The 19,914-nt window shown below is 32.7% G+C and overlaps 1 protein-coding gene across 1 annotated transcript in view; it reads right to left on the bottom strand.

Moving 5' to 3' along the window:
* The window catches only part of Cdc73 (cell division cycle 73), a 123,594-nt gene that overhangs the window by 81,539 nt on the left and 22,141 nt on the right, over nucleotides 1-19,914 (bottom strand). The window contains exons 8-10 of the mRNA XM_076831627.1: nucleotides 13,313-13,411; nucleotides 12,408-12,486; nucleotides 11,446-11,510 (exon numbers count right to left, since the gene is read on the bottom strand). Coding sequence (XP_076687742.1) covers nucleotides 11,446-11,510; nucleotides 12,408-12,486; nucleotides 13,313-13,411 — 243 coding nt within the window. The remainder of the gene's footprint in view (nucleotides 1-11,445; nucleotides 11,511-12,407; nucleotides 12,487-13,312; nucleotides 13,412-19,914) is intronic.

Raw genomic sequence — 19,914 nt, forward strand, 5'->3', positions numbered from 1 at the left:
ATATATGGTAAAAGATAAACTTGCTTTATATTTTTGGCAAATGCAAAAAGAAATAAAAAATCAATACTACATAGTAAATAAGAGTCTAAATGAAAATGGTAGGTTTTTCATTGTAGACCAAATGCAATAAAGTTAGCATTATTTAAATATGAGATTTCCACCACATTTTTATCAATATTATTTATCCATATGTGAGAGGGAAAGGGAAGTGTGTGTTTGAGAGAAGAAGAAACAAACAGAGGAGAAACTCTTTTATTACTAAAAATAGTTCTGGTAATTTCACTAAATAATTCATATATAAAATATAACCAACTGAATAAAATGTGAAAAAAAAAACTTTCCATACAATCCACCAATCATTCCTATATATTCTTTACAGTTCGCAATTATACTACACACACACACACACACACACACACACCCCTCTTTCAAATAAATATGTGAAAGAATTTTTTAATGATGCCATCCTGAAGCTGTATAAAATGTTCATCCCATCACAAAATGATTATATATCTACTTATAATGTCATATAGTCTTCTACAATTATTCTCATATGATACCTCCATTTGTACTTCTTACAAAGAAAACAAATTTTAGTGTCTTTGTAGCACTGAAATTATCCAAATAATTAGGAGGGTAGGATTTAATTAGCCTCACCAATTTTATTATCAACGTATACACAAAAGGTACACATAAGTTATTTTTAAAATCCACTAGTAAATCCTTGTCCTTCTCTCTTCTTCCTATCAACAAAATTAAATGACTAATCCTAGATCTACAGTTCAGACATGAAGCAATGAAATTCTACCACTCCTATACATTTTTTGTGATAAATCAAATTCTTTTGATATTTAATTATGAATTTTTAATTCAAAAGTGCTAGTTCCCTCCAGAAAACTTTCTGACAAAACAGAAAGGGATGCTAGTCCTAATGTTGAATAAATAATCTACAACACATCTAACAAAACACATCAATCTACTACATATCTAAAGAAACACATCATATCTATTTGGAGAGTACTTAGACATGACAATAAGGAACAAAGTCACAATTGCAAATGAAGACAAAACCTATGGAAGAACTGTCCAAAGCAAAAGGCACACCGTGCCCTTGCAACAGATCTTTCTTTAATGAAGATGTGCAGATATCAGACCACTTGAATATCACTAAACATGTGAAAGATTATTATACAACTATAAACTATACTAGAACTTTCAGTGTTAACTTCTTTACACAGAGAATCTGCATGTGCTAGATAACAGGATTTGAACATCCAGTACTCTTGGCAATTACACTGCTCACTATAAATTAACTAACCAACATTTTATTTCAGACGTTATTTTCATAAGCTTGATTAATCTCTCATGGTATACTAACATTACCCAGTTCCTCAGCATTTCTGTAAACCACGACAAGTTACTAAAGTAATGCCACCCTATGAGACAAATTCAAGGAGCTTATCTTCCCCTAACAAAAATAACCTTCTGCAGGGTTGCTAAAGATCAGCAGTTATTTAGCCTTGGTTACATAATAAACATGGTGACAAAAATTATTCAGGTACCTAAAAAAGGACCTTGTGACTATGGATTTGTCTTTAGTGATCTATCTACAAGAGGGTCCAGTCCAATGTAAAACATAAATGTAATAATGTTAGTGTAACATGCTGAAACATGTTTCCATAAAATGTATTACACTATAACCTTTACACTAATTCTTAAAGCTTTAAAAAATTATAGAAACCCCTTTCAAAAATACTAATAACTCAAAAAAATTAAGAATAATTCAAATATATCAAAGGTTTCCACAAAACTGAAGTCCACTAATTTTTCACAGTGTTAAATCATTAACATCTATTACACTGAATCCAGATTTCTAAAAATCATTTACCAATATTAATTTATTTAAATAGTTAAATTTTTAAAGTTTTATTTTCTGTTATTGTTAAAGTAACTCTTATAGGGAAAAACAATAACACATACCAAAGTTCTTGGTAAATTATGATGTTCCTACAAAGTTACTATCATAATGACTGGTTATGTTATTCCACTTATTGAATACTCAGCAATTCCTGAAGAGGCCTCAGAATATTTTGTATGCCGTTTTAAAGTAAACTGTTGACATAAAATCATATCAGAAACTGAAATTTAGGACGCATGTTTTTATAAAGAAAACTAAAACCATCTACATAACAGAAGTCAGAATTCAGAAACTTCTGAAAGATCAAAGAGCTAGTTAAACTTTAGTTCTCAAATTTGGTATGTTTAATTATATTAGGAATTTAATTTCAGAATATTTAGGGCAACAGATATAAGACAGAAAAGACACCAGCAGAAAAGAAGCATCTATCTAAATATACCAAATCTAAACCAGACCCTATGGCCCAATTCTATCATCCCAACAACTTGGAAGAACTCAGCAGGACCCTCAGAAACTTACGAAGACCCTGTCTCAAAAGGAGGACAATAATTATAGGATCAATAGTGTTCAGAATTCACTGTAGATAGTAAAAGATGGAATTAATTCTTTATACTTGTAACTTATAAAAAATGTTCAATTGACTTAATTTTAAAATATATGTACACTTGAACTAGCATACTGTTGCAAAATCTAAACACAAAGAGCAAGGATTTTATCAAAGACACCATAAAGAGACTGGGGTTGCGACTTAGCAACTTGCCTAGCAAGGTCAATCCTCAGCACCATATAAAAATAAGTAAATAAAATAAAGGTGTCCAACTACAACTTAAAAAAAAAAGAGAATTCTTTAAAGACACCATAAACACAAGTTCAACAGTAAAACAAATGAGTTTTAAGGCATAACTTTTGTCTTCAATTAAAAAATAAGATCTTACGCAGTTTCCATTTCTAAATATTTCAAATTAATGCATCTTCGACTTATTCACAGCAAAGTACCATTCTGGAAATTCAAATAAGAACTTAGTTTATAAATAATAAGATCTGTCCTGTCCTGATCAGAAGCAAATCAGTGTTTAAAAACAGATATTTAAAATAAACATGGGAACAATCACTCACAGAGGAACATGAGAAGCAGGAAAGACAAGAAGAACAACACTAAAAGAAACATCCATCAAGAAAAAGACCTGGAAAAGAAACCAAAACTTAGAATTAAAGATCAAATGAGGTTTGGTGATACAGGGGAGGGGAGAAGGGAGGAGATGAACTAACTAGACAATCCAATAAATACCAAGACAAAAATAATAAAACAAATAAGAAAATAATTTGGATGCAGAAATAATATAAAAGATTGAAAATTCATGGATAATTTTAATGAATTTATGAAGACCTAGAAACTAATAAAGCAAATTAAAATAAGTCTCAGTTTTGTGATCATGTCATTAACTAAATGGTCATTAAGAAATTGATTTTAAAGGTTATGCTATAGTTAATAACAGTTAACAGAAAAGTATCTATCAAGAATATATATAAATATCCACACATAAAACGTCATTAAATATACTATGTTTTCATATGAATAAAATGATTCAAATCATCTATCACTGAAATTAAAGAAAATATTAAAGATTAAACCTCTGTTCTCAAAATAAGAAATGAAATACCTAAAACTAAACTGAGTGGGAGCCAGAACTTAAAAGTGATAAAACATGTTTAACAATGATATTAATTTTGTTAAAATTTAATGAATTAAAGTCATGCCAAGCAGGTAAATAGAAATTTAAAAATCTATTGTAGTATGTTTGAGAGAATAATAACCTAAACAAAAATTAAAATCTACTTTTGTGTAATTCTGAGAGTCATATATATAATTCCAGCATTAAAGAATATATAATCAGGGCTAGGGCTGTAGCTCAGTTGCAGAGCGCTTGCCTAGCATGCATGAGGCACTGGATTCAATCCTCAGTACCACATAAAAATAAACAAATATAATGAAGGCATTTTGTCCATCTACAATGCAAAAAAAATTTTTAAAGAATATATAATCATACTGAAATTTCATGTTGTTAAGATAATATCATCATATTTCCAAACTAGTTTCTATTTTTTTTTTTTTTGGCTCTTCAGTATCTACCAATGGACCACCTATGTTCACTTTTTTTAAACTGCTGTTGGAATTACACATAACAGTGGGATTCTTTATGCCGTATTCATACATGGATATATATTTTCTCCTATTCTTACAATAATTAATATTAAAACACCTTGAGACAGGTGATGTCAAGTTTGTAAATGAAGAATTGTGTGCCATGACTTTTAGATTACTCCTGACTTATGCCAATAATAACTTTGCCTACACTTTCAAACTAAGTCTCAATTTTGTGATCATGTCATTAACTACATGGTCATTAGGAAACTGATTTTTAAAGGTTATGCTACAGATATTACTAAAGATTATGCAAAAGATCTTACTAAAATTCCTAAGATGTTTTGGGTAGACCAAAAATTACTCTTCAATGAAATGCAAAGCTAAATTAATGGAATTTGTACAGGCTTATACCAAAAATACCATCCAGTATGCATTGGATTCTTAATAAATGCCAGTAAGATATATAAATTGAAAAACCTTATAAAAATTACCTTCAGCTTACATGTATTAAAATTGACACCTGTTAATATATTCTGTTGGTAAAATTTATTTTTCTGGAAGTATATTAACTTCTAAATGCTGATTATGCTGATTAAAAATAATAAGGTTAAATTGGATTCTAACACCTCTTACCACAAAGAAGGTATCAGTGCAATAAGATCAATAAGTATGTTTGAGAGAATAATAACCTAAACCCACCCAATCCAAATACTAAGCAACTTTTTAAAAGTGTTATATGTACTATTGGGTACAAAAAGTCTATAATATACACTTAATGCAAAAAATGTCTGCAATAACTACAAATAATTCCATGCTACAATCAAACAACACTAAGGATAATACTAAAGAAGGTACACCAGTACACACTTAAACCTCAAAACAACTCCCTAAGTAAGTTAAACCACTTTTCAGATTAAAAAAAGCCAATGTCTAACATGCTGCAACAAATCATAACAGAAAATTCTCTCTTATGTTTACCTCATATCAAGACACAGCCCAAATCTATAAACAGCATTCCTCCCCCCACAAAAAAATCTGCTACTGGGAAAATTACTATTCAAGAGATGCCACGTATGAAGATGTGAAAAATAAATAAATAAATAAATAAATTTTTGAAGAGAGATGTTTTATGAGAACAGAGGGAAAAATATATCTATGCAATTTAGTGATAGCTTCTTAGAAAAATCTATGAAAATGAAGACATAATTTTTAAACTGCATAAAATTACTAATATTAATACTGAAATATTAGGGTATCAGGTAGAAATTAATAAAGCTATCATCCAAAAGCTTAAGAGAGATAATGGGATTATACAGTATTTAATTTTTACCTCTTATTTAAATATATATACATATATGTATATATACACACATTCAAGTGAAACCAAATGTTTTATTGTGTTTCAGGGGTACACATACATCTCAGACTGAAATAGGATAAAGCCACTCTGTTCCCTGAAATATTAGGATAACTAAGTTTTTAAAATTATTTCAAGTATAATATTCTTAATATTTCAAGTGTGTTGGCTCATGCCTGTAATCTCAAAGGCTCAGGAGGCTGAGGCAGGAAGCTGAAGCAGGAAGATCATGAGTTCAGTTCAAAGCCAGCCTCACCAACTTAGGGAGGTCCTAAGCATCCGGGTAAGACCCTGCTATAAATAAAATATTAAAAAGGGCTGGGAATGTAGCTCAATGATTACATACCCCTGGATTAAATCCCTGGTACCTAAATAAATAAATGGAAAGAAGGCAAAATAGCCACTCTTGAGATAGATGTGGTTGGTGCCATGAGACTATGGATCCCATAGCTAGTCAGGAAACTGGAAATCTAGATTGTTTATGTAATAAACTCTTTTTAAGTGTCAGCAAATGTTATGGTTTGGATGTGAGGTGTCGCCCAAAAGCTCACATGTGAAACAATGCAAAAAGGTTTAGAGGAGAAATTATTGGGCTATGGCCTTAACCTAATCAGTGAATGATTCCTTGATGCTATTAACTGAGTGGTGACTGGAGGCAGGTAGGGTGTGGCTGAAGGAACTGTTTCCTTGAAGTTGAGGATATGGAGTAAATGTTTTGCATATAGAGAATGAATGAAGTCTTTGATCATCACGTGAGCTGCTTAGATTTGCTATACTCTTCCACCATGATGTCCAGCCTCACCTTGAGCCCAGAGGAATGGAACATGCATGCTGTCCATGGACTGAAACTTCTGAAACTGTGAGACCTCAAATAAACTTTTCCCCCTCTACAATTGTGCTGGTTGGGTCCTTTTAGTCACTGCAGCAAAAACACTGACTAAAATATTAAGTAAGCTAAATTTTACTCTACAACGGACATCTAACATATTTGAAGCCACATTTACATGGGCACAATGAATGACCTCAAAGTATGTTCAACGAGACACACAGGAAAATGCACTGACATTTTGAACAAGTAGGTTGTTCTAATTCTTAAGAAGAAACTTTCCTATAGGCATACTTAAAACCTTCACAAAAGCCAAAAAAGTCTTCTTTTTATTGCCATATTCTTTCCTATCACAGAGCTTTTAATCTTACTTTTTATTTCCTGTTCCTAAAATATGCTTTCCTGACAAGTTAACTCCTAGTGACACTTCAGCTTTTGTCTCCAAGTAATATCTCCTCAATGAAGTATTTGTTGACTCCTGTAACAAATTCCCTAATTTTAGGGTCTCCTGGCATAATGTACACCTCTACACACTCGATACATTCACATCACATTCAAGTCACTGACTAATGTCTCTGCCACACTAGACCATAAAATCAAGCCCATGAGAACACATATGGTTTTGTTCACCTCTGATAGACACCAGGATATCGCATGGCAAAGAGTAAGTGTTCAAACAATATTTGCTAAAGAAACACAGGAAAAGAAGAAGTGAGAAAGGGAAAGAGAGCCCCAAGGAAGAATACCTTAAGCAATTATCTCCATCTTGGTTAGCCTGGGTTCTAGAAAATTTCAGAACATTTGTGCTACTATACATTGCTTCCATGATACCCCAAGAAGAAATGAACAATAAATTAATAAACAACCAAATGAGAAAGAAAGAAGCTTTACCTAACAGTGATAGAGTGTAGAGGTTACTAATGTATGTATTCCTGCTTTAAAAACACAACCTGGTCAGGAGTAGTGGCACACACCTATAATCCCAGCAGCTCCAGAGGCTGAGGCAGGAGGTCTGTGGGTTCAAAGCCAGCCTCAGCAAAGGCGAGGCACTAAGCAACTCAGTCAGACCCTGTCTTTAAATAAAATACAAAATAGGGCTGGGGATGTGGCTCAGTGGTTGAGTGCTCCTGGGTTCAATCCCTAGTACCCCAACCCCCACCCCTCAAAAAAAGAAGACAACCTGGTTGAGAGATTAAGATTCTCTAAATCCCCCCAAAAGTGTTAAGGTGATGGTGACACTAATACACCTCTAACACAGATACTAGAAATCTAAATTTACTATCAAGAGAATGGTTTCCCATAAAACACTTATGGTAAGAACTACTAAATCTGATCTACATAATAAGAGCTAATATGTCTTTCAGTCTTTAAGTAATTTCAGGGTACAAAATGCTTTCTCAAAAATGAAGATAATAAGGTGATTAAGAGTCAATGAGTGCACAACCAAAAATTGTGCTTCATATGTGAAATATGAATTGAAATGCATTCTGCTGTCATATATAACAAATTAGAATTTTAAAAAAAAAGTTAGGCTTAGGTTGTGGCTCAGCGGTAAAGCACTCACCTAGCACATAAAAAAAAATTAATAAAAAATAGGTATTGTGTCCAACTACAACAAAAAAATTAAATATTTTAAAAAAGAGTTAATGAAACTGAACAAGAAAGGAAAAAAAGAACAAATAGGGGTTAGAATTTGTAACCTTTGTACCTGAACAAACTATGGAGGTTAAAATGAAGTGATTCTTAATGCAATTACCAAATTTCTGTAAACAAGAGTCAACTGGGATTGCAGTTTTTTATACCCTCTCCACCAGAACTAGAGTTAGGCTCCTTGCTACTATCAAGTAAGAAAAATAGTATCTTCACCTATTTATTTTAATTATTTTTAATAATAAAAAGCAATGTCAACTAACATTTTCTTAGTCTAAGATGGCTTTTCCACAAAAGGAATCCATGAAAACTTATATGTATTTTCTCCTAAGAAAGCTTTCTATTTTCAACCCATAATTCTAGGATAGTTTTATTTAACCTGATTCCTTGTAAAACTAATTCTTTTCAAAAATGTTCCCCAAAAAGTGGAAGGAAAGGGGCAAATTCTGGTAGCAAATAAACTTTGGAAAGACATTTTCTTTTGTTTTTAAAAGAAGCATACATTTATATTCCAACTTAGATATTCAGACATTAAAAACAATGAGGCAGGAGGATCCCAAGTTCAAGACTAGCCTCAGCAACTTAGCAAGGTCCTGAGCAACTTAGTGAGACTCTGTCTCAAAAAATAAAAGGGCTGCTATGTGGTTCAATTGTTAAGAAACCCTGGATTCAATCCCAGGTACAAAAGAAAGAGAGAGACAGAGAGACAGAGACAGAAAGACAGACAGACAGACACACACACACAGACAGACACACTGTACCACAAAATTTGGCTAAGCTACTATTTTCTTAATCATTACAAAATCCAAGTAATACTTTCGGGGGGAATGCTCCCAGCTCAGAAAAGCTTTCTAACAACTCAACAATTTCATGACTTGTGCCTCTGAAACCTTTACTATAAACCACATTTTATGTCCTGTCAAAAAAAGTCAATTAGAAGCTGGGCATAGGAGCACACACCTGTAGTCCCACCTACCCAGAAGGCTTAAACAGGAGAATCATGAACCTAACAGTTCAAGACCAGTCTGGCCAACACAGGTGAGACAACCCCTGCCTTCCTTCTCAAAAGAAAAAAAGTGAACCATATACATTCAATATACAAATTTGTAATCTTAAAGATGGCTCGGCTTCAATTTCAACAAAGTATTGTTTGTATATTAACAAAACCCTGCCTGGGCCTTGTTATGTCCTTAACAAATTTCAATAATTTATGATTCTTACGAAATAGGATTACTAAAGCACATGCCCTTCTCCTCTAACAACTTCAGGGAAAAAAACACATTTGTATTAAAGTTGCCAACTTGTTGATTTAGTCTTTCATCTACTAGAACACTGATGTTTAACTTAAAAGATATGTAGATTAACCCTGGACTCATTCTAATTTCTATTAACTAAGCACAACAAAACTGAAAAATAATGGTAGCAAAAATGAATTAATATCTTAGAAAGGAAGTCACAATGTAAGAAACAAAGCCTTTTATCACATTTTACAACTGTGTATGTGTGGCTGGATATTACAAGAGACAAACTTTCTTAACCAGAGAATTAAGAAGAAAGTAGGCAAACTTGCAAACTCACAAATAGAGTAATAATTTCAAAACAGAAAAAAAAAAAAAAAAAGAAGGAAAATTATATTAGAAGCCTAAGCTTGGGGGTACAACTAAATAATAATTTTTAAAAAAGTAATAGCAATTATCTTCAAAGCTTTCAAGTTCAAACTTGCTTGTATTCTTTCAATAACTGCTATATCAGGACAAAAACAGCACAGAAATTCAAAATGGGTGATGAAATAATAAAATTACTAGCAATTTGATCATTTTTCGTCTTACTACTGAATTCCTAAAAAAATACCTTTTTCTGACTCTTTTAAAAATTATATAGCATAAATTTCCTTAAATTCACCTCTTTTAAGAATATTTAGAACAAAGTCTCTGATAAGGAAGCAAAAAACTATCATTCTCACACCGTTCAGTTAAGAATATATTCTTGGGCAGGCACAGTGGCACACGTCTGTAATCCCGTTTGCTCGAGAAGTTGAGACAGGAGGATGGCAAATTCAAAACTAGCTTCAGCAACAGCAAGGAGCTAAGCAACTCAGTGACACCTTGTCTCTAAATAAAAAGTACAAATTAGGGGTGGGGGTGTGGCTCAGTGACCAAGTGCCCCTGATTTCAATTCCTGGTACACCCCCCCCAAAAAAAAGACTTATATTCTTGGATTTTAGAAAATATTGCTCTGTACAAAAGCACCACTATAAAAACTATCTTTGCATAGAAGCTCAAATAATCAAACTCACTCCACGGCATTTCAGAGCAATGGGAAAGGAAGAAGTAAAACAATGACAATAACAAAAATAACTCTGATGCCTACCCACGAACGCAACTTCATTCAGTTCCTCAAAGGTATAATATCATCACTTAAGGTTGAATCAGTAAGCAAGTTCTATCCCCAAGAAAACATCAATAACTACATAACTTAAGAATTTAAATTAAATCTTACAAGCCATGAATTATATTTTAAAATCAGGAGAAACCAGGCAAATCTCAAAAGATGGATGTATCTAATTTCTTATCACTTTCCCCCTCCTTCATTTAACTGTACACACTGGTCTTGTTGGCTGTTGCTCCATAGGGCCTCAGTCCTGACCACTGCCTTGCCTTATAGGAAATGTTCTTCTGCCAGGTCTCTTTTTGGCTGTCATCTCCTCAGAAAGGCCTCTCTGACTAATATCTTTAAAGAAGCCCCATTTGTCTTAAAGCTACATGCCCAGCCTCTAAAACAAGGTGTGATGTAAATGCTAATGAGAACAGAAACAATTTCAGTAATATAAAAACAAGTCTGATAATCTAAAACAAATATATAACAAAATATCTCATACCCAGTCCCACCTTAGTTTTAAAAAAGAAATAAAAATTTTAACTTTCTGATGAGATTCTCAATATTGCCTACTTCTAGAAATAACTAAGTTAAAGCATGGCCAATTTTGAATATAAAAATGTATCTTAATTCATAGCAAATATATTATGATTCCATGCAACATGGAGTCTATAAAGATCTGATGACACAAGAAAAGATGAAAGTAACTTTGGTATTTGTTTCTAATATAGGCACAGGTATTTTAAAGTATAAAAGGCACAATGCTCCAGACTCTGGAGCCATAAGTATGCAAAATAATTAGTGTGCAAAATAAAGTAAAGGATTCAGGCTCTACAGGACCAAGTTACATCATGGTTTAAATAAAAATTAAAAGTCTTAAATTTTACTTGGTCAGAACATCTAGAAATAATAATTTCTACACAGCATCATTCCAGTTGCAAGTTAGTCCAAACAGTTTTCATTTACACATACTCAAAACCAGTTTGGGAAAAAGAAACAAAACACTCATCGATCAAATAATAAATCACAAGATCCACCAGCACAATTGGTTATTAGATAAATGTTTCAAGTACAAAATATTAAATGAGGACCAAAATTTTCCTCAACATCTGCTACTTACATAAAATACCTGGATCTCACATAAAATATTATCTATAATCAAAATGACTTACCGTTACAGATTTAAGTGTCATGCCATGGTAGGTACCCATAGTGTCAATTTTAAAGCCTTCCGTTTCTACAAAGAAAAGCAGTTTATTGTTAAGACTTTTGATATTATATGATAGATTAAAAAAACTAAAGTAAGAATTTCCATTATATCTCAAAGTTCAACAGTACAACAAAGTCTTCAATTTACTATATATAAAGGTTCAAAATGGGCTGGGATGTGGCTCAGTGGTCGAGTGCCCCTGAGTTCAATCCCCGGTACCCCACCCCACCCCCCCAATTTTTTTTTTTTTAAATAGAATATGGAAAACATGATTTGATATCTAGAATCTCTATTCTAAAATAAATAGTTTTTTACATACCAGACCCTATTCTAAAGACCTTATTAACTGGTTAATATCCAACATAACTCTAATAAGAGATAGGTACTATTACCATTAGTGTTGTAATTACAGACAAGTGGAAACTAAGATGGGATGCACTTGAAGTAACATTAAAATTTCAACAGAAATTAACAGACACGAGCATATCTGGATCCAGAATCCAAACTACTAACAAGGAGTTTACCAATTTTCTGTAAAGGCCAAAAGCTTTGCAGGCTACATAAGGTCTGTAACAACTCAACTGTGCTGTTGCAGAGTTAAAGCAGTCACAAATTAAACATGAATTAAATGTGGCTGTATTCTAAAAAAAAAAACAAAATACTTTTACAAAAAACAGTAAGGGCTGGGGTGGTGGCTCAGTGGTAGAGCGCCTGCCTAGCATGTGTGAGGCACTGGGTTCCATCTCAGCACCACATGTAAATAAATAAAAATAAAAGTCCATTGACAACTAAAAAATATTTAAAAAAAAAAACCACAGCCAAATTTGGCCTGTAAAGTTACTTTGCAAACACTTACTCTTAAATATGAGACTCCTTAATATACTAACTCTCAAGGTCAGCACAATAATAAAGGGAGCAACTTGCCTTCTTTTCCTTTGAATCTTTCTTGGTCATATCTGTTGTAGGCAGCTGGGATAGGCTGTTTAGTACGCAACGTAGGATCCTGTAGAAAGATAAATTATGAGTTACAAGTTAATATTTTAAAATACTGGTTAATAGTCATAATTAAAAACAAAATAGAAATATTTATATTCTAAGCTATTTGTCTTAAAATAGCCAGTAAGGCTGGGGTTTTAGCTCAGTACTAGAGTGCCTGCCTAGCATGGGTGAGGCACTAAGTTCGATTCTCAGCACCACATATAAATAAATAAAAGGTCCGTTAACAACTAAAAAAAAAAATAGCCAGTAAGACAAAAAGTAGTGAGGAGACCACTTGATGACCATTAATCATTTTTGAGACACTATTTATGAGTAAAAACTTAATATCACTACCAAGAATTACCAATCCATAACTGCATAATTTAATTTGAAAATACTTTATCCAAAACTCAGTCTATAATGAAAGGGCCACATGGCAGATGATTAGGGAAAATACAGTCACCAACCTAACATAGATAGAAAAGATGTCAAAATAAGTCCCAACTCAAGAGTAATAGAGATTTATATTTTAAACAATGGTCAATTGTCCCACATAACAATAAGTAGGCCAGATACAGTTTACCTAAAATAATTACTCAGAGGGTTCTCCTACTTAACCAATTCATACCAGATATGGCAAGGTATATTTTCTCAGTCTTAATGACACCAGAGTTCCTGCTGAAGTAACTTTTCATGCTGAAAAGAGTCTTCACATCATTAAGGTACACCAAAGCAGCTTTACAATCTTAATTTAAAACTTTAAGATGTCTTCAAAACTACAACACTGAAATTTTTGTTATAAAAATGGCACTTTCATTAAAACTACTATATAAGGTGCAAAACATTCTTACCACAGGTGCTGCATTTGGAGCTGGTCGCTGTTCAGGCGCACGCCCTTCCTCCCTGGCTTTGACAGACTGAAGAATTGCAAAAATATTCTTGGAAAAATTCTAAAATATAAATGGATTCTGATTAAGTCCACTTAAAATTAAATATACGAAGGCAGTAAGTTTACTTAATAAGCAATTATGATTAAATTTTCCTCCTATCAGTTCTTCCCTTCTTTACCATATCAAGATACCATTATCATTGCTATGGCTTAGACGTGGTTTGCCTCGCCAGTGATTCATGTGCTGGAGACTTACTTGTTCCTTGGTGTGGTGATAATGAGGTGATGAAACCTCTAAAAGGTGAGGCCTAACAGAAGGTAATCAGGTCATTGGGGGCATTGCTCTCAGAAGGGATTAAAGCTTTTCTTTAATAATTCTTCATAATGGGTTGTTACTCAGCAAGGATAAGCATTCACTTGTCCCCTTCTGCATGCAGTCAATTCCTTTTCCATTTCTCCGCCATACTGTGATCTAGCTAAAGGGGCTTCACCAAAGGCTGAACAGATGAGACTGCTCATCTTGGACTTTCAAACTCTAAAACTGTGGCCTAAAAGAATCTTCCATTTTTTTTTCTTCATTTCACACCCACACCCCTGCCCTGTGCTGGAACCTTGCATATGCTCACTATCCTCTACCACTTTGCTATAATATGCCTAGTTCTTAACTTCTTTTCTTTGTAGAGTACCCAGTCGCAGGCATTGCATTACAGTAATGGAAAACACAATGAGACAGTTAAGCAAAAAAGTATCATCCAACTACTACTAGAAAATTCATTAGGAGACCAATTATTATAAATGCAGCATTATTCATCTCATTTTTTCATTTACTTAAATAGCAATTTTTATCTACAACTTTATTCATATTCTGTATCTAATGAAATGCATAACCAGCAAACAAGCTAAAATAAAAATATAACATTTGCTGTCAAAAGTGGTACCCTAATTTTGACAGAAATCAACAATATCCTCCTGTAAGTAAAATAAACCCTAATATTAATTTCAGATTGCCATGGATTATATTAGATGTTCAAAGTTCTCAGTTACTGTTAGACGTCAATGTGAACACTGGGAAAAAAAAATCAGAAAAGTTGGGAAGTATTTACTAATAAACTTAGAATAAATTTTTGTATGAATAATCTTAGCGACATTAGACACAACCAGTTGAGTACTGCTTCCTTTATGAAATATTCTTCCTTGGCCTTTGAGACACTATTCTTTCTTGTTTCTTTTCCCTCCCTGATTCTAACAGTTCCCATGGGGCTTTTCTTTCTGCTTATCAATCACTCAGAAGTTTAAGGAATATTTAAGACTCTACTATAAGCCAAAAATCTTGATTGATACTCAAAAGCAATGACAAGATCAGCAAAGACACGGTGCCTGCCCTCATGAACCTCTAATACAACGTAATTTCTCTACTACAGAAAATTAAGCATTTGTTTCCTTGTCTTAGACCACTTTTCCAACCTTATCACTTCAAATACTCACTATTTTTTATTTATTTATTTATTCATTTGCTGGTGGATCTTTATTTTCTTTATTTATATGCAGTGCTGAGAATCGAACCAAGTACTCCATACATGCTAGGCAAGCGCTCTAACACTGAGCCACAACCCCAGCCCTACACAGTAGTTTTTAAACTTTAAGTATCATTCTCTCCACTGTCCTCTTGATTAAGTTAGCTGCCCTTACTCGATGTCTACCCTATCATGAGCATGTTTTAATTACTGCTCTATTTATTTAACTTTTTGTGTTCTGCCAAAAAATATAACCTCTGATATCTAGGACAAATACATCTCCAGATAGTGCCTAGCACTTGCTTGGTTTGTATATATTAAATAAATACTACACAAATAAAAATATATAAAAAATGAGATGTGCCTTTTAAACATAACTACTACCATCGTATTAGGTACAAAAATATGCAGTTTTGTAATTCTTTATAATAGCAAAACAGGTCTCAGAACTCCTTTGTACTCCTAGAAATTACTAAGGACCCTAAAGACCCTAGTTTGTATGAGTTATAAAATTTATCATATTGAAAAACTGAAACTGACAAATTTATACACACACACACACACACACACACACATATACATATATATATATATATATATATATATTTTAGTGGTAGTTGGGCACAACACCATTTATTTATTTATTTACTTACTTACTTACTTATTTATTTATTTATATGTGGTGCTGAAATGGAACCCAGTGCCTAGTACGTGCTAGGCGAGCACTCTACCACTGAGCCACAACTGCAGCCCAACCAATTTTTAATATATAACCCATTTTAAAAAAAAGAAAAACATGATTGCATGTAAACTTAAATGACAATTTTATTAAAAAATTATTTTCCAAAGTGTACAAAACAGTAGCAACAAGAAGGACACTGTTTTAAATTTTTCCAAGTGTCTTTAATATCTCTGGCTTAATAGAAGATAGCTATATTCTAATATCTGCTTCAACAATCTTTGCTGTGCTACCTGGCTTGATCAAAGAATATTGAGAAAATGTAGCTTCACACAGTTAGAAAAGAGAGGGATATAATTGTTTTTCAGATAACTGTGGATATTCTTTGGTATCATACTAAAATAAAACCATATGGTCAGTTGTTGATCTGTATATGGAAGCCTCAACTATAAATTTATTTTATTACTACTTTAAACTTCAGTGGTTTATTTTGTACTTTATGTAGATTGTTTTTAAATCCATGTTCTAGTCATCTGGAAAAATATCAATCACTGTTATGCATATTTTCCAAATGTTAACAAGTTGCATTATACAGTATCAACAAATTATATTTATTATTATATTTGCATTTTATTTGTTAATAAAACTCATAAAAAATTCATCAAAGAGTCTAAGAATTACAAAACTGTTAAGGTCATAGAAGCAAGAAAATTTCTCAAAAAATTTAATTTTCTCATGAAAGCTCATATTTTATCATTGGCAACAAATATCGTCACTTGCTTTCCTTAAAGGAACAGACTTCTTTCCTTCTTTTTGAAAAAAAATGTCTGCCAAATACCCAAGTCTAAATAAGTTATTCAAATAAAAAATGGTTTTCTGTGAAAATGCAGCTGATTAACTGACAACTCACACAGTGCTATTAAGGTGTACCGTATTTTGATATCCAGAACTACAATATACATTTCAGTCTTATTACATAAAATACTAAAAAAGATTTACTAAATGGTCAAGGTTTAACAGAATTAATTTTTTTAATTTTTATTTATTTATTTTTTTTAGTTTTAGTTTTAGGTGAACACAGTATCTTTATTTTTATGTGGTGCTAAGGATCAAACCCAGTGCCTCACACATGCTAGGCGAACATTGAGCCACAACCCCATCCCCTAAAAGAATGAATTTTAAAACCAAATCAAGAACATCATCATGGGGCTGGGACTGTGGCTCACTGGGAGAGCACTTACCTCACATGTGTGACGTGAGACACTGGGTTCAATTCTCAGCATCGCATATAAATAAATGAATAAAATAAAGGTCCATCAATAACTAAAAAAATGTAAAAAAAAAAGAACATGATCAGGATGAAGAACTAATAAAGTTTGATGCCACTGCCTTGTTTCAAGCCAGTTTTACCAGCTATTGCTTTTACACCAGACTGAAGGCCAATAGTAAGAAATGCAAATACAACCTTAGTATTATTATGAAAATAAAAACATGAAAATCCAATCTTGCCGGGCACAGTGGCACACACCGGTAGTCCCACTGGCTCAGGATGCTGAGACAGGAACATACAAGTTTAAAGCCAGCCTCAACAACAGAGAGGTGCTAAACAACTAAGTGAGACTCTGTCTCTAAATAAAAAACAAAGTAGGGTTGGGGATGTGACTCAGTGGTTGAGTGTCCTTGGGAACAATCCCTAGTACCAAAAAAAAAGAAAAAAGAAGATCATCTCACTACTTTAAAAATAATAAAATACTGAAAAACTCTAATTCTAAAAGAATCCATTGAAATGTTATTATTACCTATTTGTTGTTTGGTAGAATTACAAGTAATTATCATCACCTGCCTCATACTGCTATGGTTTGTGTTCTGCAAAATTTATACGGTGGAAACTTAATCCTCAGTGCAATAATGTTAAGACCTTTCATAATGATCAAGCAGGAATTGAGTGGATTACATACTATGGGAGTGACTTTCAGATAAAAGGATGAGTTCAATCCCCTTCTATCTTTCTGTCCCTCACTCTTTCTCATCCTTGTTACCTTCTACCATGTTACGTAGTAAGAAGACCATCCTATATGTGGTCCCTTGATCTTAAACTTCCCAGCATTAAGAACCATGAGCCACATACATTTCTGTTCATTATAATTTATTCAGTCTATAGTATGTATTCTGCTTTTAGCAGCACAAAATAGAATAAGGCATATACTAATTTGTAGAAGCTTAAAAACATGTTTTAATGGCACAGGAAAATTAGTTTACTTTATTTGGGGTGCTTGCAATGATTTAATTGTATAAAAAGATGTGTCGTATTTCTCATGAAAGTTTTCACCTATCCTTTTTTTACTGTCTTTTCCCCCTAAAACTCAGAAAATAAGAAGACCTTAATAATTAGCAGCAGTGATGTTCTAAAATTTATAGGACTCTAAGTACTTAACAGTATTTTTCACAGCTCAACAGATAAAAACAGTATACAAACTGATTATCAGTTCAAATATGGTTTTATATTTAAGAAGATTAAATCACAGAGGTACAGTTATTAAACAATTCTTAATTATTAACTTACTTTTAAAAAGACACAATGGTACCCACAAACTGTATTAAATTAGAACAGTTTTTAAATTGTGGTACAATCCTGCCATCTAGAGCTCAAAGAAAATTATTCACCTCAGTTATTTGAAAATTTAATTTTTGTTTTAAAAGGAAGAAGAGGCATATCACCTGTTTTATTTCCTTACTATAAATTTAAGATTTTCAATAATTAAAACAATAAGTCACAGTATTATTCAAGTATTAGCCATATTAGGCCATGAAAATAAATATAATATTGTTTTATTATAAATAACAAAAATGGAAAATGGGAGTTTACTCATATGCTCGAATTTATCTACAATTCTAAGCTCTAGAGAATGACTATTAAAAGTACTTTTTGAAGTAAGTCAAAATACAAAAGAAACGGAAATAACTGTTTTCATATACAGTCTTTTCAAGTAGCTATATTCCTATTTATATAGCACAGTAAATTTAAAGCTAAAATTTCAACATTCTACAATCAAAATCATTCTGCCTCAAACAATGTTAAAGTCAGTTTCATCAATAATCCCACACAATTCTTCAAATGTTCCTATCAGACCATCACTATTACCAACTTTGCATAAGTGGAGAACTAAGAGAGAACATATTGTAATCCCAGTAACTCAGGAGGCTAAGGAAGATCACAGATTGGAGACCAACCTCAACAATTTGGCAAGAACCTAACCAAATTAGTGAGATTCTATATCAAAATAAAAAACAAAAGCAGTGCAGGCATGGTGGCAAACACCTGTAATCTCAGCGGCTTGGGAGGCTGAGATAGGAGGACCAAGAATTCAAAACCAGCCTCAGCAAAAGTAAGGTGCTAAGCAACTCAGTGAGACCGTCTCTAAATAAAATATAAAATAGGGCTGGGGATGTGGCTCAGTGGTCAAGTGCCCCTGAGTTCAATTCCTGGTACCCAAAAATAAATAAATTAATAAAAGTAGCTAGGAGGTGTAGCTCAGTGATTAAGTGGTCCTAGAAAACAGATAGAGAGAGAGAAAATCTGGGACAAGGGGAATTGGGATATGAGGACTGGATGACGTAGATGAAAATATGTAAATAAAACAGAATTAATGCATCCATTTTTTGAGAGATCTATTAAGATACCAGACCATCCAGAATCAAATATCTATATTCCAAAATTTTAAATGTATATCTTTTTTGATCAAAAATTTGTTTTTAAAAATCCTTAAGTTGTATGGACATAAATGAAAAAAGACACATGTACAAAGATTTTTTTTTTTTTAATGTGTTATCTCTAACACTGAAAAGAAAGGGAAGGAAAAAGAGAATGAGGAAAAATGGAGGAAAACAGAAGAGGAAAGGAGTCAGGGAAGAAAAAGAAAGGGGGAGCAGAGCAAGGGAGAAAATAAAACCAACCCCACATGCTGAAACAAAACAAAAATATCTCCGCTAATAAGGACGTTAATAATAAAAAAAAATTCCTATATCCCTAAAATAGAATCTAATGTTTAAAATATACTCAATAAATATTTAGTGATTTCTCTAAGTTTTCTACTTTATAAGAATAAAATTAATGATGGTATCAGTTCTCTGATGATTAGAGAGCTCGCCATTCAATATTCTCTAATTATGAAGTTCAGGCAAAAATCTGATTCAAAAGAGAACTGGGACACTCCATATTTAAAAAAGATGTGTGAAGGGGCATGTATCCTAACTCACACAGCTTCTCTGGTGACCAATAATAGAATGGTAAATACGGCCATTTGGCAATTTACATTACTCCTGATCTTTCAAAGAAATAAAACATGAAATTTCCTAATATAAAATTTTAAC

Source organism: Callospermophilus lateralis, chromosome 13 (genome assembly GCF_048772815.1).
Source record: "Callospermophilus lateralis isolate mCalLat2 chromosome 13, mCalLat2.hap1, whole genome shotgun sequence".
Taxonomy (NCBI): domain Eukaryota; kingdom Metazoa; phylum Chordata; class Mammalia; order Rodentia; family Sciuridae; genus Callospermophilus; species Callospermophilus lateralis.